Raw genomic sequence first — 24,389 nt, forward strand, 5'->3', positions numbered from 1 at the left:
TGGAATTAAATTAGAGAATAGGCAACCAGGTGGCACAGTGAATAAAGGACTAGATCTAGAGTCAGGAAGACTCATCTTCCAGAGTTCAAATTCAGCCTCAATCATTTACTAGCTATGTGATCCTAGACAACTCATTTAATTCTATTTGCCTTAGTGTCCTCATCTGTAAAATGAGCTGGAAAAAGAATGGCAAACCACTCCAGAATCCCAGAAATCCCACTCCAAGAAAGCCCCAAATGGGTTCTCAAAGATTTGGATGTAATTGAAATAACTGAACAAAAACAAAAATTGCAGAAAGGGAGAGTGCATAAGTGGAAATTGAAGAAGAAGATAAAAGGGAATGTGTGGTATATGATAATTAAATCCATGGATGAATAATACCAAAGATGAACTTCTATAGTCTCTCAGCAAAAAATATATTACAGGAGAATGTGAAAGATTACCTAAGAATAAGATTGAAACAGAGGAAATTAAATAGAATGATGAATCCAGTGATGATCAATTTGGGGAGCTGGGAATAGTGGTATGTGCCTGTAATTCCTGTTAATGTGGAGATTGAAGCTGATTGATCTCTTGAATTTATAGCTCTGCCACAGGCTATGCCAATTGAAGTCTCCACACTGTTTGGAATAAATATGGTAAGCCCCAAACCAGCTTGTCTGAGGAGGGGCAAACTGTACACATCAGAAATAGAGCAAACCAAAGGGTTATATACCAATCAGTAGAGGGATTGCGCTCCACTGTACGTTAAGCTTGGGTGAAAGATAGAAGTCTAGTCTTAACTTTTTTTGCTCCAGTCTGAAGATAGAAGTAGTATGTTTGAAATGGGAAATATAGACTGAAATGGATGTAATCTTGGGAGATTTTGGTTCACAAAGATACTAGTGAGAGAGTATTGTATACCCACAGACAACAGCTTGATCCAGGAAAAGAGAAATTTGAGCTCCAGGAGCCAACTGGTGAACAGAAGAAAAGAAGGACATGTGTCCAAAGAGGAGATTACACTGAAAATGAGAAAGACAAGAGGGTAGAAAATGGAACTGGACCATATGATTTGGGACACAGGGTAATTTTGACTATGGGTCATAATTCTCTTTTTATTACTCCACACAGATTGATGCTTCTAAGGGTGAGACAAAACAAGAAAAGAGATGAACCAACAAGTTCTGTAATAGAAATAATGCAGAAATTGGTAAAAGAAGGAGCTCAAACTTCTCATCTCAAAAGTTTTAATTCCATGAAGAACTCAGAAAGATCAAAGAATGGATAAATAAGTATATGGATCATCAATCAAATAACAAGGCAATTCCTTGTGATGAAAAGTCATCCACATCCAGAGAGAGAACTATGAAGACTGAATGTGGATCAAAGGATATCATTTTCATCTTCGTTGTTGTTGTTATTTATTGATTTGCTTTGTTTTTTTCTTTTTTCATTTTTCTCCTTTTGATCAAATTGTACAGAAATATCTTTAGAATAATTGCACATGTTTAACCTATGTTCTTTGGCTTTCTATTTAAAAGAGGGGAGGGAAAGGAAGGAAAAAATATCTAGAACACAAGGTTTTGCTAAGATGAATTTCGAAAACTATCTTTGCATGTTTTTGAAAAAATAAAAAGTTATTTTTTAAAAGAAAAAATTAAAGAATAAGAATTTAGAATAGAAAAAATTGGAAGTAAATTAATAAAGAAAATAAGATAAATAAATTCTCCTTAGAAAAAAGGAGCAGGAAAAGAAAACTGAATGAAATTTGTTGAGAGGAAAGGAAGTAAAAATCTGAACTAAGCACTTAAATGAGAAAACAAAAGAATAAAAACATAAGGAGAAGACTTAGATACTTAAATGGAATAAAGAAAAATAATAAATAAAGTAAAACTACAAAGCTATGGAAAGATCAACAAACAAGGCATGGGAGAAGAGAATTGGGGAAATCTTTGATTAAGCAAAACTATAATAGGAACTTGTATACTCTACACTTATATAAATTCAAGTTCTTTATTCTGTAAAATGTTTAATGGAAAAAAAAGAACAATTTAAATAGCTGGAGGAATATTCAGTGTTTATGGCTAGATTATATCAATTTAATAAAAATGATAATACTCCTCAAGGTACATATTTAATGCTATACTAATCAAACTATGATATTTTTTCAAAATATTTCTCATAAACATTTGATATACAAGATAAAAAGACAAATATCAGAAATACAAATAACCAAAAACTATTCTCCAATAGATAAATAGCCAAAGGCTATGAACAAGCAATCTTCAAAAGAACTGTACCACAAACAAAACTAATGCAGATAAAATTAGAAGGGAAGCAATAAACTGGAAAAACATTTTTTCAGTCAAAGGTTCTGATAAAGACCTCATTTCCAAAATATATAGAGAATTGACTCTAATTTATAAAAAATCAAGCCATTCTCCAATTGATAAATGGTCAAAGGATATGAACAGACAATTCTCAGACAAAGAAATTGAAACTATATCTAGCCATATGAAAAGATGCTCCAAGTCATTACTAATCAGAGAAATGCAAATTAAGACAACTCTTAGATACCACAACACCCCTGTCAGATTGGCTAGAATGACAGGGAAAAATAATGCGGAATGTTGGAGGGGATGTGGAAAAACAGGGACACTGATACATTGTTGGTGGAATTGTGAATACATCCAGCCATTCTGGAGAGCAATTTGGAACTATGCTCAAAAAGTTATCAAACTGTGCATCCCCTTTAATCCAGCAGTATTACTACTAGGCTTATATCCCAAAGAGATCTTAAATAAGGGAAAGGGATCTGTATGTGCAAGAATGTTTGTGGCAGCCCTCTTTGTAGTGGCCAGAAACTGGAAACTGAGTAGATGCCCATCAATTAGAGAATGGCTGAATAAATTGTGGCATATGAATAATATGGAATATTATTGTTCGATAAGAAACAACCAACAGGATGATTTCAGAAAGGCCTGGAGAGACTTACATGAACTGATGCTGAGTGAAATGAGCAGGACCAGGAGATCATTATATACTTCAACAACAATACTATATGATGATCAATTCTGATGGACCTGGCCATCCTCAGCAATAAGATGAACCAAATCAGTTCCAATGGAGCAGTAATGAACTGAACCAGCTACAGCCAGTGAAAGAACTCTGAGAGATGACTAAGAAACATTACATTGAATTCCCAATCCCTATATTTTTGCCCGTCCGCATTTTTGATTTCCTTCACAGGCTAACTGTACAATATTTTGGAGTCTTGATTCTTTTTGGACAGCAAAAGAATGGTTTGGATATGTATACTTATTTTGTATTTAATTTATACTCTAATATATTTAAACATGTATTGGTCATCCTGCCATCTAGGGGAGGAGGTGGGGAAAAGGAGGGGAAAATTTGATACAAAAGGTTTGGCAATTGTCAATGCTGTAAAATTACCCATGCATATAACTTCTAAATAAACAGCTATTAAATTTTTTAAAAAAGAAAATAATGTAAAAAAAAGGACTATACCAACCATATGAAAGAATGATCTAAATCACTAATAATAAAAGAAATAGAAATAAAAATATCTCTGAGGTTATATCTCATATCCAATAAATAAGCAAAAATGATGAAAGAAAGCAGTAGTAAATCTTGAAGGCCTTGGTGAAAGACAGGCACATTAATGCATTGTTGGTGGAATCATGAAGTGATACAACCAATCTGGAAAGCAACTTGAAATTATGCAAAAGAAATGACTAAAATTCCTAAAATTCCTAACCCATAACTTCATTTTAGGCATATATAATCCAAGGTTACTGATAAAAAGGCTCCAATGATAAATACCCTACAATATTTACATCACTTTTTGTGGTACCAAAGAATCAGAAATAATCTAAATATTCATCAGTTATGGAGCGGCTGAACAAAATATGGTACTTGAATGCAATAGAATACAACTGCTATAAGAAATGATAAATGTGATGAATAAAGAGAAGCATGGAAAGTGCTATGGGAAGTGATACTAAGTGAAACAAACAGAGCCAAGAAAACAATGTGCACAATGACTGAAACATATAAATAGAACAAATGACCACAAAACACTTGAAATAAAACGTTATGGGATTATAAAGAATTATCTAGGTCTCAATAAACAGATGCCTTCTTTTGCCCCTTGCAGAGACTGGAGATCCAAGGGGTAGACATTGCATATGTTATAAGATTTTTTCTGATGTGTTTTTTGGTTTTGCTGATTTTTTTCTTCTTCCATCTTTTCTTTCTTTTTAAAATCTTTGTTGTAAAAGGAATGGCACTCCAGAAGGAAAGAAGATAGAGATACAAGAGGAAATCAAGAAGATGAAGAAATAAAAAAAAATAAATAAATTCTCTTTTTTTTTGAAAAAAGAAAAGAAACCTGGTTATCTGTTATTTAGTATCTTTTATCTAGCTTTTGTGAGAGAAAGCTTTATAAACCATAAAATACTATAGAGATGTCAGCTTTCAACAAAGTTGTAGGAAAAAAAAAATCTTCCCTTCCCTGACCCTCTCCCCAGCTAAATTTTTAAAAAGTGATTTTTTTAAAAAGAAAATTCTGCTCCTACTAACTCTCGCAGCAAAAGGAAGTGGAGGGTGTGATTGCTGCCAATAATAGCAAAATTAACAATAGCAAAATGAGAAGACTGTGTAATCCAACTTTTCTAAACACTCCTCCCTCCCTCGAAGTCTGTTCCCTTCAGGGAAATTGGCTAATCATCCAAGGGAGAAGCAATTTCTATACCATTTACACTGTGAAACATTCAAAGCAGCAGGGAGACAAGAAGAACAAGGTAGTTACCTCTACAGGCAAACTTTCTTCCAAGTTGGGATAGAGAGCTAGAGGATGTTGAGTCAGGAAATATTCAAGCTTATCAGCATTCTCCTTATGAAGTTTCTGGGTTGGGGAGAGCCTTGAAAATAACTCTGATATCTCCATTGACTTTGGCTGCTGCTTCTGGATAGGACGATATTTTTTGTGGTAAATGAGAGGGAAGAAGGGTTCTTTTGGCCTTTGGGTCACCATGTCTTTACAGGGAGGGGCACCACCTTTCCGGAAGTCATCCAAACCACTTTTGAGGAAGATCCATCGATGGCTATTTAGAGCATCTGGGCACTTGAGCCTTCTTTGGGAACTTCTGAAGCACTTGGAAGGCAGTCTTTCTCTGTACCTGGAAAAAAAACCATTTGATTATTATGTACAATAAAGGTATAGAAGGAAGAAGTGGAAAATGACACAGAGGGGTGCAATGTGAATCCAGGAAAGGTAGGTGCAAACTTTTTTCTAGAAAAGTGCTAAATACACACAGATATTGAAAAGCATTGTAGTATAGAGTGGATATCAGGACACTTGGTTTAAAACCCTCCTTCAGGGATTTGCTGGTCTATATTCATGGGCAAGTCATTTAAATCCCCTAGCCTCAGTTTTTTCTACTGAAAACGTGTTACCTGTCTCACAGACTTGTTAGGAAAAAAGCACTTTACATATATAAACCATAAAATGCTATATGAATACTCAAGTTCCTGTTACATTTATTAAGCACTTGTTATAAGCAATCACTGTCTTCTGCACCAGGGATACAAAAATAACAATCTTGACAACTAGCATTTATACTACACTTAGAGAATGTTAGAACCATGGAGATTGTAAAGTGGATAGAGGGTTGGACCTCATTCAGAAAGACTGGAGATGCTTACTAGATGGGTATCTTTTGCCAGGTCACTTTACCTCTTCTTACCTTAGTTTCCTCTTCTGTAAAGAAGAGCACATTAATTCCTTATGTTATTATAAAAATCAAATGAGATCTCTTTACAAACCTTAAAGTGCTATATATTATTATATATCATTATCTCCTCTTCCTTTTTTCCTCCTCCTCCTGCTCCTTCTTTTCTTCCTCCTCTTTTCCTCCTCCTGCTTCTTCTTTTCTTCCTTCTCCTCCTCCTTCTCTTTCTTCTTCTTTTTCTAGTGCTAGCTAATCTTATTATCTCGTTTGACCCTCACAATAATCTTGGGAAGGTAAAAATTATTATTTTTCAAAAATAAAAAATAATGTAATCCCATTCCTTATAGGGCTTACAATCTAATGAAGAGCTTGGGAGGAAATGTCACATTTAAGCAGGGTGTCACAGTGAATAGTGTTGTACTTAGAGTCCCAAAGAACTAAATTTAAATCTGGCCTTATTTTTTAGCACTGTGCAAATCACTTAACTTCCCTCATCAACTGTGAAATGGGGTGACCAGTCCCTATCTCACAGAGTTGTTGTAAGGACCAAATGAGATAGCAGATATAAAGCATAAAGCGTTAAATAATAATAAAAGTGCTAGCTATTATTATAAATTGTATAAAACATGATAAAAGATGAAAGTGGTAAGAATAAAGGAGAGAGCCTGACAAAATATTTAAGAAGGGATGGATGATTTTCAATTTGTGGGACCTGGGATTATCCTCAGGGATGAGATAGTTCCTAAAATGAGTCTTGAAAAAAGAGAATTCCACAGATAGAGAAAAGAAGGGAGTGAATTTCAGGAATACAAGATGGTCTGAGCAGATTAAGGAGCATACAGGGAATATAAGTGAAATAAGGCTGAAAATCTATTTTGGAGCAAAATTTGGGGGTGGGAGTTCTTAAATTCCTGAGTAGGGCAATAATATTGTGAGATACATACATTGAAGATTATTTTAGCCGCTATGTAAAGGGTAAAGTAGATCTGTGGATAGACCATGTTCCCACAAGTCTTGCCTGACTATGACTGATCAGACTGATAGGAGTTTGGAAGGCTATACCACAGGTCAGGTACAAATAGTTCATATGAACATTTGGAGTGGAGATGTCTCTAAATTTGTGCATCTTGCATTTCTTTTGAACTACTGCAAATCTGGTTTGCTCAGAGAGCAAAGAGGTGTTTTCTTTGATGGAAGCATGCCATGGTGGGCATGTGCCAGTGTCTCCTATGTCTCACTCAATTCCAAAGTTCTTTAGAGAGACCTTGAGAGTGTCCTTGTATTGTTTCTTCTGACCTCCATGTGAGGACTTGTGTCCTGTGAGTTCCCCATAAAACTAGTCTTTTAAGCAACAGGACCATCTCACTGAAGTTGTACTCCTTGCTCAAAGCAGGTTAGTTTGTGAAAGGACCTCATTGTATCTTATCCTGTCAATGACTTTCAGAATCTTCCTAAGACAATGTAAATGGAAGCAAATCAGTGCCTAGTATGGTGCTGGTAGATTGTCCAAGTTTTACAGTCGTATAACAATGAGATTACCACAATGACTCTGTAGACCTTCATTTTGGTAATCTTTCCCACACTTTTCTAACAATGAATTTCCAAACAATGAACTAGCTCTGGCAATACATATATCAACCTCATCATATATGTGGACATCCTTGGAAAGTATATTGCCAAGGTAAGTGATCTATATGTTCAAAATTTTTCTATTTGCTGTAACTTATAGTTCCACATATAAATAGTGTAGCACTGGCAGGTGTTTTCTTGTTGATAATCGTTCGGCCAAAATTAGCCGAAACAGCAGAGAATCAACTCAAACTTTGTTGCATCTCAGCCTCAGAGACTTCATTGAGTACACAAACCATCTCTGGACAAAAAGTCACTTATCAACTCTTCCTAAACTTTATTCTTGGGAAAAAGCCTTATAGTCTTCCAGAAGGAGATGCATGAATTAGACACTTGTTGATGTCACTCATTTAGTAGTTTTTTGATTGGGAAGGAGCATTTCTAGCATGAGCAGTTTAAAAAAAGAAACAGCAATCTCATGATAGTGCAGAAGGAGACAGAGGTGGTGTTAGCCAGGAAGCACAGCTGCAGGCTTGGGGAATGAGAGACAGAGAAAGAAATGGCATCCATAGCTAGACTGAGCAAAAATCAGAACACAAGCTGTCCAAATCAGATTGGCGTAGACAGAAATGGCAGAGACAGAGACAGGTGTAAGTGGTATGGAACTTGGCCAGATGTCTTAAATCTCCAGGGCTCAAGAAGACAACATAGAACAGCTGTTAAACCAAGACTGAAAGGACAGTAACTGTGCAGAGATAGTTATCGACATTCTCTAACCCCCAGCCAGGAGAAATCTGACTACATTTTTCACCCACTTCGCTGAAGAAACTGGAGAATTGGGAAATATTTATGATCAAATTCAATTCCTTTTTACCTTGCTTACATTAATTATTTTTATACTGAATTTAATGAACATTTCCATGTATGAAGTAGAATAGAAAATGAAAGTTATATTACAACATGATTCTCTAGTGAGCTTGCTTTTTTAAAAGTGTATATAATAAATTCAACATGTTGCTTTCAAAACTTTTGTTTTGATTGTGTTTCCTTCTGAATTTTCTAGTGATGTTCTCTTCTGTGTTTTCTAAAAAAAAATAGTGGTGTGTTTTGGGTCTTTTTTTTTGTTTGTTTGTTTTTGGCCACATTATCAATAGCTTCCCCAATTTTCTCCACCCCTCAACCATTAAAAAAAGGCCATCACAATCCTTGTAGCTGTAATGAGTTTAAATTCTGTCCCCAGGGACTCAAAGTGACCAGTGTTGGCAAGGATATGTTTAGATAAATAAGAGTAAGCTCTTTGTTTCTAAGACTGACTGTGAAAACCACTTGTGATTGGAGCACAGAGCACTTTTAAACAATCCTAATGAAAAGACCAGCATTTAGCAGAAACTACAGAATGCAAACAGAGGAGTCAAGTGGAATTTAAAAAGGAAAATACATTTGAGTAATTAGAAGAGCCTGTAATGATAAAGTCAACAAGTCAATGAGCATTTATTAAGCACCTATTGTGTGCCACATAATCTGTCAAGATCCAGGGATACAAAAAAAGGCAAAAAATAGTTCCTGGCCTTAAGGAGATCATATTCTAATGAGGAGAAAACATTAATTATAGATAGATAAGCTATGGCTGTAGATATGTACAAATGGGCAGATAGTTGGCACAGTGGATAAAGCACTGAGCTTGGAATCAGGAAGATTCATGATTATGAGTTCAAAGCTGGCCTCAGATATTTACTAGCTGTGTAATCTTGGGCAAGTATCTTATTCCTGTTTGCCTCAATCTCCTCATCTGTAAAATGAGCTAGAGAGGGAAATGGCAAACCAGTACAGTACCTTTGTCAAGAAAACCCCAAATGTGGTCACAAAGAGTCAGATATGATTGAAATGACTGAACAATAATAACAAATATATCTGCATTTATGCACACATATAACATATGGATATGATATGTAAATGTACACATATTTGTAAAGTAATCTTTCTAAAGTTCAGGTCTGATCATGAATACTTGATTTGACTTTGAAAATTCTTCATAACTTAGTCCCTTCCTAATTTTTAAGTCTCTTTATATCTTTCTCCCCTCTATATATTCTATGATCCAGGGTTACTGGACTTCTTGTTGTAACAAACAGTAACATACTCTATCTCTAGACTCTGTGCATTTGTAATGGTTGTCTCTCATTTCCATAATGCTCTCCTTCCTTACTTTCAGCTCCTAATATTTCTGGATTATTTCAAGTATTATTCAAATCCCACCTTCTACAAGAAGACTTTCCAGATCATCCTTAATGCTATCAATACACATATGGATGGATGTATACATGTGAATGTGTGCATATACATTAATAGCATGTTTATTTATATGTATATAGTTTAATAGCATGGGTATTCATATATATGTTTAAATATATGTGTATATATATGTATATCTTCCTCTTCCTATATATATATAAAATCTTCCTCTATAACATATCCTTTGATTAGTAGGACCTGAATTTCTAAAGCAGACTTCTTTGGCAAGATCATTCTCTCCAATGAATTGGAATTTTATTTGGTTTCTGTACTTAGGTATTTTATTAGGTATGCTAATCTTTATAACTTCCCCTGCTGTTTTATTGCTTACGTGGATAAATAAGTTACTTGCTATCTATGATTGTCTTTTGTCTAAAGAGCACTAGGTGACCAAGAATAGACTAGCTCTTATCCCATTTAGAGCATTTATCCTAGACTCCTATAAGAACTTTCTACTCCTAGAATGCACATATCTAATATGTATAAGAGGTATCATTCCAACCCAATATCCTTCTTGGAAATAAGAATAGCTAAGTGAGCCACAGTTCTTCTGTCTTCTCCCATGTGGAAAAATGCACTCTCTTTTGGAAATAAGAATGCCATTTCAGATCTTATCTATGAAAACATATCTTTACACTAAGTTCTGCCAGTCCCTGAAATGACTGGAGTTTAAAAAGCATTGAAGTCACAATTATAAAAATTTTAAATTTATAAATAGTTTTTCACGTATAAAAACATTTTCCTCACAACAACCTAAAAAAGAAAGGAGAACAAATGCAATGGAGACCTTCTCATTAGAGCTGTCTAAAAGTGAGAGATTAAAGGTTGTTCCTTTCATGAGGTTTGCAGTTGAGGCTGATGATTGCCAAGGTAGAACTTGCTATTCAGTTACACATTGATTAGATGGATTCAGAATAAAATGCTGTAGAAATGTCAGTTATTACTGAGATCCATATTGTTGCTATTTGAAAAAGCATCTACTGGTAATAATGAGTAACAATTAAGTCAATGAGTAATAATAATAACAGGTGACCCTTCAGAATAGCATAGGTTGTATGGGGCAGGATAGGTTGTTGTGAAGATAAAATGAGATGATACTAAACTACAAATTTTAAATAAATTTTAGCTATTATTATTAAAACCAAATCTTACAGCTCCAAGTGCAGAGTCTTTTCCACAGCAAACTAGATCATGTCTAGATGTAGATCATTTTAACAGATGTGGAAATGGAAAACAAAGGGAATTTAGTCGCAAAGGTTAAGAATCACAGAAGAGATATGAACTCAGGTCTTCTCAGCAGATCTTAACGTTAGTGGTAGCATTGTCATAATCCGGAGGAAAGTGACAGTATATTCCTTGACCCCTTAGCGGTAAGCGGTTTGCATTTGTTTCCCCATCTCTCCTAGCACCCCTCCCTGAGTCCCTCATACTACCCGTTTGGGTTCCGTGCCCCTGGGTTACGCTGCCCCAAAGCGTGAACCCCCTCAGTGATGTCCTTATTCCTCACCATCTAGAGGTTCTTTGGCTTACCAAGGTTCAAAGTTCTTGGCTTCGTGGATGGAGCACAGAGACTGCGCTTCGGATACATCCCTGTCACTCATTTTCACTGCCTTGTTCTGAGCCTTTTCGGCTTTTGCCCTCTTCCTCTTCTTCCTCTTTCTTCTCCGTCACTCCCTCTCTGTAACAGCAGCCGGGGGAACCCTTTCTCCCTGGTTGCGGCAAAGTTCACTTTCCCAGCTGCTCTGGACCTTCAGCCACCTCGGAGCCCAAGGAGGGCTGCACGAGGAGACGAAAGTTGACTCTGTCGCTAGGAAACGGTTACCACAGCAACAGACCACCACTGAGCATTCTAGTCTTCGAAGGAAAAAGTCCTTAGTTCACTGTCCTAACCTTTCCTTTCGTTGGGGCTGGATGGATGTTTTTCCTCGTCTCACTTTTCCTTCCTTTCTTCGGCTCATTTTTCCTTCCTTTATTCTTCATCTGTCCATTATTGGTTGTTGCAGTGATTGCTAGAGTTGTTTTTATAGCAACGAAGTTTAGTTTTCTTAAAAGCCTTTACCAGGGTGCTGTTGCTGTTGTGGGTTTTGGGGGGAGGAGGTCGACGGCAGAGGTGAGTGCTTAAAGAGGGTGAATGATAAAAGATTAAAACTATAGACTTGGGGATCATGAAGTCCAACTGCCAAAATTTATAGATGAGGAAACTAAGGATTAAAGAATAAAAATGAGGTTTTCTAATTCCAGATACTGGAAGGGTTGTTTTTGTTGTTTGTTTGGTTTTTATTGTACTATACTCCCTCGTCACACACCAAGCATTGACAGAAATGGAAATTCTACTTAGAAGACCATAACACTTTTAAATGTTGTGAAGGATTGTAATTTCATGGACTTGAGACTGGATTCTACCACCTTTTGCATACATTACAATCTTTTCTTCTCTACGGTGAAAAGGATAAACTGCTCCAGGAATTTAGTTTGATGTCCTATCTCAAGACTTTAAATGAAATCCTGGTTCTCTCAGTGTGAACACACACCTTGCCTCCACCAGTGCATCCCATCTCTGTCCTACATGATATACAGAATCTGAGAGAAGAGATTTCTATGTTCTAGTCCAAATTATATCTGAATAGACAACCACTCCAACTTCCTTTAAAGGTTAATTTTTCAGATTTTATTTAGGAACTTCTGACACCAGGAAGCCCATTAACTCTCAAGACAGTCCATCAATTTTGAACAGGTCCAATTGTCAGGAAGTTGTGTGGTTTGGGGTGGGGAGGGGGATGGTTTCCTGCCCGCCCATTGTAGCAAGAGTTTGATTGGAACACAACCAAATAACCATATGTAAGTTTGGACTTTTAGGAGGTAATCAATGGAGTACATGTCAAATTGAATGGCGTTCCTGGGATGCTCTCAATGACAAATGAAGAATGAAGGATTTTCAATTAGAGATAATTAGATAATCCCTTTACTGATTCTTTAGTTGCATCAAAGAAATTGGCTACTGAGTTAGAAAGAGCAGCCCATTCAGTTTGGCATTAAAAGGACTGACTGTGTCTTGGCCCTTCTCCGTGTTTGTTGGTCGAGCTTGTGGGGACTTTGCAAGCCTCTCTCTTAGATTTCCTATAAAGTGAGAAGGAACTTCCCTCCCCTAAAGCATCTATAGGGGCTGCTTGCACATAGCAATTGGTGTATGTGTTCTATAAGCAAGTCTGTTTCAGCTTGTTTCTATGAACACAGGTGACTGAACAGTAAATTTTTGAGAAGTGACTACTTTGGAAGTTTTTGAGTCTTGCTCATAATCCAAAGATGAGTTAATATAGATTAATAATTAATATAGATGAAAAAAATGCTCAAATTGACAGAACAAAAAATAAATAACTTAATCCAACTTCAGAAAAAGAATCTGAATAAGATGTAAAAGAGTTCTCAAAGGAAAAAGCCCAGAGACCAAATAGATTTACAAATGAATACTATTAAACATGTAAAAAATTAATTCTAGTATTAATACACTTTTTTGAAAAAAATAGGAAAACTCTATATATGTATCATTCTATGATATAAACATAGTCTCTTGATACCTGAAAGAAGGCAGAATAAAAATAGATAAAACTAAGTACCAGTAATCTTAATGAACATTGATGCCAAATTATTTAAATGCAAAATGACCATATATTTAAAAAATTATATACCAAGTTGAGATTGGATTGTCTTGACAGTTTGGATTTACATTAGAAATGTAGAGTTGATTCAATTCAATATTAAGAAAACTATTAACATAAATGATCATATTAATAACAAGAATAATAAAAACCACATTTTATATCAATAGTTGCAGACTTTTTTTTTTTTTACAAGATACAGCAATATCATTCTTGGGTTTTTTTTTTAATAGTAGAAACATTGGAATGATGAACCTTTTACTTAATATGATCAGAAATAACTAAAATTAAGAGACAGAATTTTAATAGGAATAAATTAGAGGCCTTTCCAAAAAGTTCAGTAATAAAGCAAGCAAATGGTTACAGAAGAAATAGAATCATCATTCTTTTTCAGATCCCATGGTCTACTTAGGGAACCCTAAGGAATCAACTTAAAATTTATAGTTGTATTCCGATAATTCTTGAGTAGGTTTTGATACGTAAATTCTCAAGTACTTCTTATGTTATATATTTGAATACAACTACAAAATACCCATCACATAAAGTTAAACACAAATACCTGGAGAGATATTAATTACTCATGGATAAATCAAGGTGATATTTTTAAAGTGACAACACTATCAGAGTTAACTTGTCAAGCGAGAAAAAATAATAAAAATTTAATCTGGAGAAATTATGCCAGTTTTTTAAGGGAAATTTTTTAAAAGTGGGAAGGAAAAGAGCCTAATCCCAAACTAAACTACAAGGCAATACTCATTAAAATGATTTGGTTAAGAACTTGAAAGGTCAATCAGTAGAATAATTAAGCACATGAGATACAGAAGTAAAGGAACACAGTAGCCTACTGTTTGATGTATCCAAAGATTCTGACTATTAGGGTAAGAATTTAGTATTCAACAAACTTTTAAGAGAACTAGAAGTAAGTTTGAGAAAAGTTAGGAGCAGATCAACCATTCCCACCATACACCAAGATAAACTAAGATTATTTGGACACATTATTTAGATATAAAGAGTGATAGCGTAAAAAAATTTAGAGGAACAAGAATTCAGTTTTTTTTAACCTCATGATGCTACAAGTCCCCAAATTATGAAATACCAAATTCTTTGATGAATCAAAATTGCAGATCATCCAAAGGTAAGTGTGGGAATATATGGTAGTTATTAATTGGCTAGCTCATTTTTCAAATAATGATTTATTCCCATGGGTGACATAAAAGATCTTACCCAAGAACTGTACAATTTAAAAGAGAAGTGGTTCAGACACGTAGAGGAGAGTGGGGAATAATAACAGCCTGACTGCTGAATGTTCAAAGACCTAGAGAAAGGCTTCTAGGGTGGATTCTCTTTGGAGGATTTATAGAAGGACATGAACAAGAATATCAAAGGGTAAGAAAACATGAATGGATCATGATGTATACCATTGGAGGGAATTTTCACAATAATGTAATTATGGATCTATTGAAGAATCATTGATCTATTGACTCATAGAAATAATCATGAAGTATATGGACGTAGTAGTGAGCCGTGATCTATATCACTGGAAGAAACATCCATATTAATTAGATTACAAATCCAGTGAAGTAGTCAAGTATAATGAAGTGTCTTTTTTTTATTTTTACCAAGCATCCAGTCCAGAAAGCTCAAAATATAATCACATGGTATGAAGAAAACATCAAAGATGCATCTAAGTTTAAAAAATATCTTCAAAAGCCCAAAATAATGTTTATTAAGCTGAAGTCAGTAAGGAGCATGTTAATATTTCTGCTTCCTATATATTTGTGAGGTTTTTAAGCCCTAACATGTGACCAATTTTTGGAAAGGTGCCACACACAGTTGAGAAATATATCTATTCCTTTCTTATTCACTCATTTTCAGAGAGCTATCATATCTCTTTTAACCATGTTCTCACTTCTTGTGGAAGCAAGATAATCAACTTTGGATTACTACAACAGCATAAATTTGAAGCTTAATAAACTCTGTTTTCTTCATTTCAATATACTATGGACCTTTGTTCCAAGTGTGTTTCTTGTAAATAAAATATTGTTAGATTATGCTTTCTAATCTATTCTAATTGTTTTTCTCTATTTTGTGAGTTCATATTTATATTCATTGTTATATTTGTATTTTCCTCTATTAAAACATTATACATTTTCTTCTTCCTATCATGTCTATAAAGAAGATGGGAATGGAAGAAGAAAAGGGAATAAGTTGCTACTATATAATCTATAATTGAAATGGTCTGCACCTACCCTTTTGTCCCTCCTCTCTTTACTATGTCCAGAGTGGAGTCTTTGAGTCTTACATTTATATCTTCTCTTTTTAAAATCATTCTTTATGATCAATCTTCTAAAGCTGAGGTTTCTATTGCTTGTAAATATTCCTTTTTCAAAAGTATTTTTATATCCTCCCTTTTTCAGTACTACAGACTATGTGTAATATATTCAGATTGCATGCATATTCAACTTGATTCAATTTAGAGTGAAGCCATTAGATGCTATTCCCTGTAACCTTTCCTCCATGTTTGTAAACTTTTTAAAAGTACCCTGTTTATGAGAAATAGTTCTTATTCTTTCTCATTTTTCATCAATCCTTTCCCCCTCCCTTCTCTTTTAAAACCAACAAAATGGAACAAAACCATAATCACTGTCTTGTATTTGTCATATTTAACTTTCTCAACAACTTTTGAAGACAATAGGATTTTAAATGAACATTAACAACTTCTTCCCCTATTAGAATGTAAGTACATCATTTAACCTGTTCCAATACTCAAATACATTTATATTTTTAAATTTTAATTCCTATGTTTGCATTTCAAAGTATATATTCAACTCTGGCTTTTTGTCATACTTGAATTCATGAATGCCTGAAAATCCTCTATTAAATATCTAATTTTTACCTGTAGAATTATGTTCAGGCTTGAAAGGTAAGTTATTAATTTGCTTCTTAATGTTTCTTAGATTTATCTATCAATGCTTCTCAGGAGCTACATTTAGATAACCTATGTGGATGTACATATCTTGTGGGTAACATTCAAACTCATGTTGTATGTTGTATTTGTGAAAGAGAATATCACTGACTCTAGGGAAAACCTTCCCAGGGTAATTTACTCCACAGTTTTTATCCCCACAAAGATATTACTGTTGTATCGTTATTGTTGTTATTACTATAGCACTTTAGTAAGGGCTTGGGATTTCCACACACAGATTTCTGGCTTGCCAGCTTCAGAGCCACTCACATGAAACATTCTGTCCTCACAAGTTCCTCTCTGGGCCCCCTCTATCTTCCATTTATCTGCACCAATTGTTTCCTGGAATAACCTCTCAGATCTTGTCAAATTCTGCATTTAGTCATCAAGTACTTATTAAAATACCAAGGGAGGGGATTCTGGGAAGATTGTAGCATCTGGTCAGAAAATTCCAAGGTCTTCAGATTTCTCCCACAAACAATGCAAAACAGTGCTTCAGAATGAATGAAGAAAAGTAAAAATAAACAAGAGTTGGGCAGAACTGTGGTCCTCCTAGGACAACCAGAAAAGATTCAAAGAAAAATTCAAGGATGAGGGTTAGTCACTGTGAAGTGTAAACACTTCCATGCTAGCTCTACTAAAACAGTAAGCAGTTGGATTGGGAAGTAGTGTTTGTCCCTGTCACAGTAATTTTCAGCTCCTGGACAATGTAGGGAGTCTAGCACCTAAAAGAGTAAGACTGAGGGAAGCTCTGCTGATCAGGATGCCAGGCCCAGCTGTACTGCCAAGAAATGGTCCTGAGCAAGAAAAAAACAGTAAGTGCAGAAGTAGTGGGGCAAGGACATTGCTGGCTATGGCCACTTTCAAGTAATAATTAAAGAAAATTATGCTGAAGTGTTCAAACAAAAGAGGAAAGTAGAAATATATATACATATATATATATATATTAAAAAAAAAAAACTGATCACTACCTGAAAAAGATCCTACGAGGAAAACCTAAAGGAATATAATAGTCAAATTCTGAAACCCTCAGGTCACTGAGGTCACTGAAAAAGTATGAGAAATAAAAAAAAAAATTCAAATATGGGGAAGCCACAATTAGAATCACACAAGATTTAACAGTGGCTACACTAAAGGACCATAAGTTCTAGAATACTAGAACTAGGAGTTGCAGCCAAAAATATCATACGCAGCAAAGTTAAATATAATCCTGAACAAAAAATAATGGATATTCAATAAATTGCCAGACTTTCAGAATTTTGTTTATATTTCCAAGAAAAATATAAAGTAAACCATCAAAGACTTAATAAGAATAGACTGCTTACTTTTTATACATGGAAATACAAACCATATGTCATAAGATTATAATTAGTAATCAGGTAGTTTAAAAGATTGAGGTAGAGCTGAGTATGATATGATTCTAAAAAGGTAAGAAAAGGTAAAAATAGTAATTATTTTATACAAATGAGATGCAGGAGGAATAACTAACACAGGAATTAGATGGGAGGAGAGGGCTGATAGTCCTTGAATCTTACTCTCATAGGGAATTGGTTAAGAGGGAATATTTCATATATATATATATATATGTATATATATATATATATATATATATAGAGAGAGAGAGAGAGAGAGAGAGAGAGAGAGAGAGATCCAGAGAAACAGAGGACAAACAAGTATAGTACAATTTTACATAGTTTCATATGAATGTATATGTGTATATATTTATATAATTATAAATATCTATGTATATGTAGGTATGTATGTTTGTATATATATCTGAGTTTAACCATAGCCAAAGAAGAAACTTAAAAGTGCACAGCAAAGATCAAAAGAAAACCTATAAAGGAACTGATACATGAAAGGAAGCAGAGGTTTTAAGAAGGGGAAGTGAGATGACAAAGCATTCCGGTTGTGGATATCTGTGGCTTAAATATAATCTTTTGTGGATTATATGCTATGCTACTTGTGATACTCAGGACCTTGTAGTAGTATAAGCAACATAAATCAACAAATTGCTGTCTACAGAAATACAGGGTTTCATTGTATTAATTATCTATTATCACTGTGTCACTGTATCAATATACCTTATCCATTGAGGAAGAGTTGTCCACCAGGTGGCAATCTTTTAGTTACCAAATGGTATTCTCCATGTCTGTGCACTCATAAAACTTCCTAAAAGGCTGTATTATCCCTCCCAACCCATTCTCTACACTGGCCACTAGCGGGTATTCAATTTACAAAAGATCAAGCACATGTTGACAATGAGACGAAAACGATATGAAATCTTGCTCAGAAATTTTTTCAAATAGGAATTTTCCATCAGATTCTACGTTTGGGACGTTCTGTTGAATGACTTTCCTCCTTTTCTAGACACAGTCAATCAAGAATCTGTGATTCGATGTATTATCAGGATGTAAGAAAACTTGATAAACACTCCTAGCATGGCGTCTGAATATGTACCTTTGGAGACACATACATACATGCACACACGCATACATTTGGTAGCTGAATTCATGGGAACTTAAGGATCTACTGAGAGAATGCTACAGAGAGAAAGCATGGAGAGAGAAGAGAAGAGAAAACTTAGCAGAGTCCTAGGATATGCCCACATATTGGGCAGGACACGAGTGACGATCTGGGCAGCTAGGTGGGATGTAGATTCAGTGCTGAGTTTAGGGAAGACCTGAGTTCAAATTCATCCTCAAATACTTACTAGCAGCATGACCCTGGGCAAGTCATTCAATTCTGTTTGCCTCAGTTTCCTCATCTGTAAAATGGGCTGGAGAAGAAAATGGGAAATCACTGTACTATGTTTTCCAAGAAAACTCCAAATAGAATCACAAAGAGTGGATACAACCAAAATGTTGAACAAGAGCAACAAAAATAGGTAATGATTCAACAAAGGCCCCAAAGGAGGAGAACCAGGAGAGATTAATGTCAAGAAAATTCAGGGAAGATATAGTATACAAGAAAAGTAAGTGGAAAGTGGTATCAGACACTATGGAATTGACAATTCACTTGTAGACTGAAAAAGGGTCTTTGGCTTTAGTAATAAAGGCATCATTGGTGATCTTAGTGTACTTTTAGTGGAGTATACAAGTAGGAAATTAGATAACAAGACGATAAGAATGTAGTAGGTGGGAAAATTAGAAGCAGAATTTCTGATGAAAGACAATATATAAGACTATAGAAAATCCTAACTATTGGCCCTACTTCTATTCCCCAACCAGAAAATATTTGAAAAGGAAGCCAGAAAGACTAATGACAATCATAAATAATTCCAATACTACCTACTAACTACACCCACACTCACACATACACACAATTGACCAAAGGCAGTAGTGAAAGATAGAGGTTTCTATCCAGGGAAGCCAACAAAATCAGAAAGGAAAAAAAGCAAGCAAACAACAACAAAAAAGGTGAAAATATTATGTTGTGATCATCCAGTCTCTATAATCCTCTTTTTGGATGCAGATGGCTTTTTCCATTACAAATCTATTGGAACTAGTCTGAATCAACTCATTATTGAAAAAAGCCAAGTCCATCAGAGTTAATCATCAAATAATCTTGTTACTGTGTCCAATGTGCTCCTAGTTCTACTCCATTTAGCATTTATTCATGTAAGTCTCTTCAGGCCTTTCTGAAATCATCCTGCTGATTATATCTTATAGAACAATAATATTCCATTTCATTCATATGCCATAACTTTATTCAGCCATTGCCAAACTGATGGGCATCCAGGCATACAAATTTTTAAAGGAAAATTTAAATGAAAAGAAAAGAGGAATAGACAGTAACACTATATTGGTGGGGGATAGTCTTTAATTTTTCTCTTTCAGAGTTAGAGAAATATAACCATGAAATAAATAAGAAAGAAGTTAAGGGGATTAATGAAATCATAGAAAAATTAGATATGATTGCCCTCTGGAGAAAACTAAATGGAAATAGAAAGGAGTATATTTTTTCTTAGATGACTATGGCACCTCCACAAAAAAGTACATGTATTCGGGCATAAAACCTTACAACCAAATACAAGAAAAGCAGCATGGCACGTGCCCTTTTCAGATCATAATGCAATAAGTCACATTCAATAAAAGACAATGGAAGCATAGATTAAAAATTAATTGGAAACATATTGGAAATGACTCATTCCTAATCAATAATTAATCAAAGGATATAAGCAGGTAATTTTAATGAAGAAAACAAAGCTATATTTAATCATATAAAAATCTAAATATTAATTAAATAAATTCAAATTAAAACAACTTTGAGAAGTCATCTCATACCTATTAGAATGACTAAAATGATAGAAAGGGAAAATGATAAAGTTTGGAGGGGGTTTGAAAAAATTGGGGCATTAATACATTGTGGTGGAATTGTGAACTGATTCAATCATTTTGGTTTTATAGAGTTTTATAACTCTTTGTGTATACCCTTTGACTCAACAATAAAATATTACTATTAGGTCTATTGATCAGCAAAAAAAGGAAAAGAACCTATATGTTCTAAAATATTTATAGTACCTCTCTTTTTGGTGGCAAAGAACTGGACATTAAATGGATGCCCATTAAACTAGTTGTGGTATATGATTCTGATGGAATAATATTATTCAATAAAAAATGATGAGCAGGTTAATTTTAGGAAGACCCATGTCTTCAAAGACTTGCATGAAATAATGGAGAGTGAACTGAGCAGAACAAGAGAACATTGTATACAGTAACAGCAATATTGTTTGAAGAATAACAATAAATGACTAAATTATTCTCATTATTATAAATATTCAAATCAACTACAAAAGACCTGTGAAGAAAGATGCTATATGCCTACAGAGAAAAAAAAAACAAAACTGGATAAATAGAAATATGCACAGTATAGTTTTTCATATATGTCTATACATACATACATATATGTGTATATTTTAAATGGTGGCCTTCTGTAGTGCAGTATGGAGAGAGAAAGAGAGATAGTCTGAAATTTATATTGGAACAAAAATAAATTAATAAAATTGAATTTTAAAAAGAAACTAAACAATCTAATCCTAAATAATGAGTGGATCAAAGAACATAATGATAACAATAAGACAACATTTCAAAATTTGTGGAACATAGTCAAAGCAGTACTTAGGAAGAAGTGTACATCTCTAAATGCTTACCTCAAAAATAGGAAAAAAAAAACAGATTAATAAATTGGACACGCAACTAAAAAAAAAAAAACTAGGAAAAACATAAATTAAAAATCCTCAAATACTAACATGGAAATCCTGAAAATCAAAAGAAAGATTATAAAATTGAAATAAAAAAATTAAACTAATAAATAAAATAAGGAGATTTTTTAAAATAAATAACTAATAAAATATACAAGCCATTGGTCAATTTGATTAAAAAGAAGAAAACCAAATTGTTGGTATCAAAAATGAAGAGTGAATGTACCACTAATGAAGATGAAATTAAAACAATTACTAGAAGTTTTTTGCTCAATTATGTGCCAATAAAATTGACAATCTAAGTGAAAAGGATAAATATTTCAAAGACATAAACTTCCAGATTAACAGAAAAGGAAATGGAATACTTAAATAAGTGTATCTGAGAAAATAAAATTGAATAAACCATAAATGAAGTAATTCTTTAAGAAAAAGTTTCTTGGACCACCAGATGGATTTACAAGTGAATTCTAGCAAACATTTAAGGCATAATTAATCTCAATGCTATGTAAACTATTTTGAAGAAGAAATCCTAACAAGTTCCTTTAATGATACAAACATGGTTTTGATACCTCAACCAGGTATTGGTTTTCTTCTTCTCAACTAGCAGAGAAAAAAAATTTTAGACCAATTTCCTTAATGAATATTCATGCAAAAATTTTAAATAAAATGCTAGCAAAGGAAATCACAGCAATATATCACAAAGATCACACACTATTGATGTGGGAAAGATTAGTTTCTAGATTCCCATCCCCTCCTGGTGAACGTAATTACCCTTTGACTCACAAATCCTGATGCCTTTGAATTCCAATAGAAGATCCGGACCTGTCCCAGCCCCACCCGGATCTGAGCCAACTTTGGGGCTACACCCAAAAGCCCCTCGAGCTAAGTCTCCTATTATAAAAAGGCCATGCTGGGAACCTTAAAGATTCCAAACATGCTAGCCATGTGAGGATCATCTGTCCAGTGCCCTCCTTATCTCTACCTTTGCCTATACTTTAACCTTGCTTACCCAATAATAAACCTCTTTTATCAATCTAGTTCTCGGGCCAATAAATGCTTTTATTGAGAACTCGCGCCACTACTAGACCCCATTTACCACCATATCCAAGGGGGTTGCAGGGGAGCTTTGCTTGACTCCCCGTACCCCAAACCTGCCACTAGACCTTAACTAAACCCTAATTTCATTTAGGTACCTCAAATCTAGACCTCAACATATGACTAGATAGAATTTATACCAGGAATTTCAGGCCTGGTTCAATGTTAGAAAAACTATCAGCACAATTGACCAAAACAAAAACAAAACCAACAAAAATCATATGATTATATGAATAGATTCAGAAAAAGTTTTTGACAAAATATAGCACCAATTCCTACTAAAAACACAAGAAAGCATAGGAATCAATGGGTCCTTTCTAAAAAGAATCTATCTAAAATCAAAAGCAAACATTATCTGTACAGGGGATAAACTTGAAGCATTCCCAATAAGATCAAAAGTAAAGCATTTTCATTACTATTGAAATAGTATATTATACTACAAATTCTAGTCATAGTAATAAGACATAAAAAAAGAAATTGAAATAAAAATAGGAAGTGAGGAAATAAAACTATCATTATTTGCCTACAATATAAGGGTGTGCTTAGAGAACCTTAGAGAATCAACTTAAAAACTAGTCGAAACAATGAACTTTAGCAAAGTTGCAGGATATAACCTCACCCCACCTTATGCTAAGCTATGGGATTTTGCTGAGATAGAGTATCGAGGCCACCTTGACCTTTGGTGCACAATAAGTTTTCTGCCTCAATCATCAGAATTATTTCTTTTCTGTTAATCTGGACAGTTTATATTTTTGTAAATATTCATTCATTTCACTTAGATTCTCAGTTTTATCAGTATATTATTGAGCAAAAATCTAATAAAATTCAACAGAAAAAAAATTCCATTTAAAATAACTAAAGACAATATAAAATACTTGGCAATCTACCCAAAGACAAATCCAGGCACTGTATGAACACAATTACAAAATACTTTTCATACAAATAGAGACAAATAATAATAATAATAATAAACAATAAATTATTTTTACACAAATAAAGCTATTCAACCAATTGAAGAAATATTGTTTATGGGTAGGTTAAGGCAATATAATAAGAATGATAATCTTATCTAAATTATTTTATTTATTAACATACTAGTCAAGCTATCAAAAATTATTTTGTAGTGTGAGGGATAGAAAGTCCTATCCAAAAATGACTACTCAGAGACCTCTCGAAGTAAAAAGCAGAAAAGTTGTTTTATTAATTCTCATGAGAACGAGCAATTCCACCAGGAGAGGGAAAGAGAGAGAGCTCATGCTAGAAGGGATAAAGAAGGGGATAAGGTATACAGTTTTTATAGGTTTTAGTTACAAAGGATTACATCATGAGTTGGAGAACATTAAGAGATAGGTGCCTCCCCCACCCCTTAATTGGATGTTATTCATGCCCAAAACAGCAGATTCCCTAGTTCTGGGAGGAATCATACATCAAGCAACTAGTTGTCTAAACATTGATAACTTGACTGTGATAAACGTCATCATTCTAGGTTAAATATGTGTGGATCAGAAACCATTAATAAAAAAAGACTGGATAGATCTCTAGAAGCAAAGCAAAGTTTATTATATGTTCTCTCCCAGGCATCCTACCCATCCAGCAGACAATTAAGGGAGGAAGCACCATAGGGGGCAGGGTAGAGGCTTTTAATCCCTAATGCAAATTCCCCTCCCACCACTGACCCTCATTCTTATTGGCTGAGGATCTTACATTCTAAATGCAGAAACTACCCAGGAAATTGAACTTGACCAATAAGTACATAGTTGCCCATATTCTGAAATAGGGAGGATAACAAGAAGGGGACTTTTAAGTATGCCCTTAGGGGGATAACAGGGAGGGGATAGCAGGGAGGAGACTTTAAGTATTCCTTTGACTTAATA

General features: G+C 34.3%; 1 protein-coding gene across 1 annotated transcript in view; it reads right to left on the reverse strand.

The window, feature by feature from the left end:
- The window catches only part of FAM47E (family with sequence similarity 47 member E), a 46,046-nt gene extending 34,637 nt beyond the window's left edge, over positions 1 to 11,409 (reverse strand). The window contains exons 1-2 of the mRNA XM_051964394.1: positions 11,127 to 11,409; positions 4,814 to 5,183 (exon numbers count right to left, since the gene is read on the reverse strand). Coding sequence (XP_051820354.1) covers positions 4,814 to 5,183; positions 11,127 to 11,197 — 441 coding nt within the window. The 5' untranslated portion in view covers positions 11,198 to 11,409. The remainder of the gene's footprint in view (positions 1 to 4,813; positions 5,184 to 11,126) is intronic.
- Positions 11,410 to 24,389: the final 12,980 nt, after the last annotated feature.

This window comes from Antechinus flavipes, chromosome 6 (genome assembly GCF_016432865.1).
Source record: "Antechinus flavipes isolate AdamAnt ecotype Samford, QLD, Australia chromosome 6, AdamAnt_v2, whole genome shotgun sequence".
NCBI lineage: Eukaryota > Metazoa > Chordata > Mammalia > Dasyuromorphia > Dasyuridae > Antechinus > Antechinus flavipes.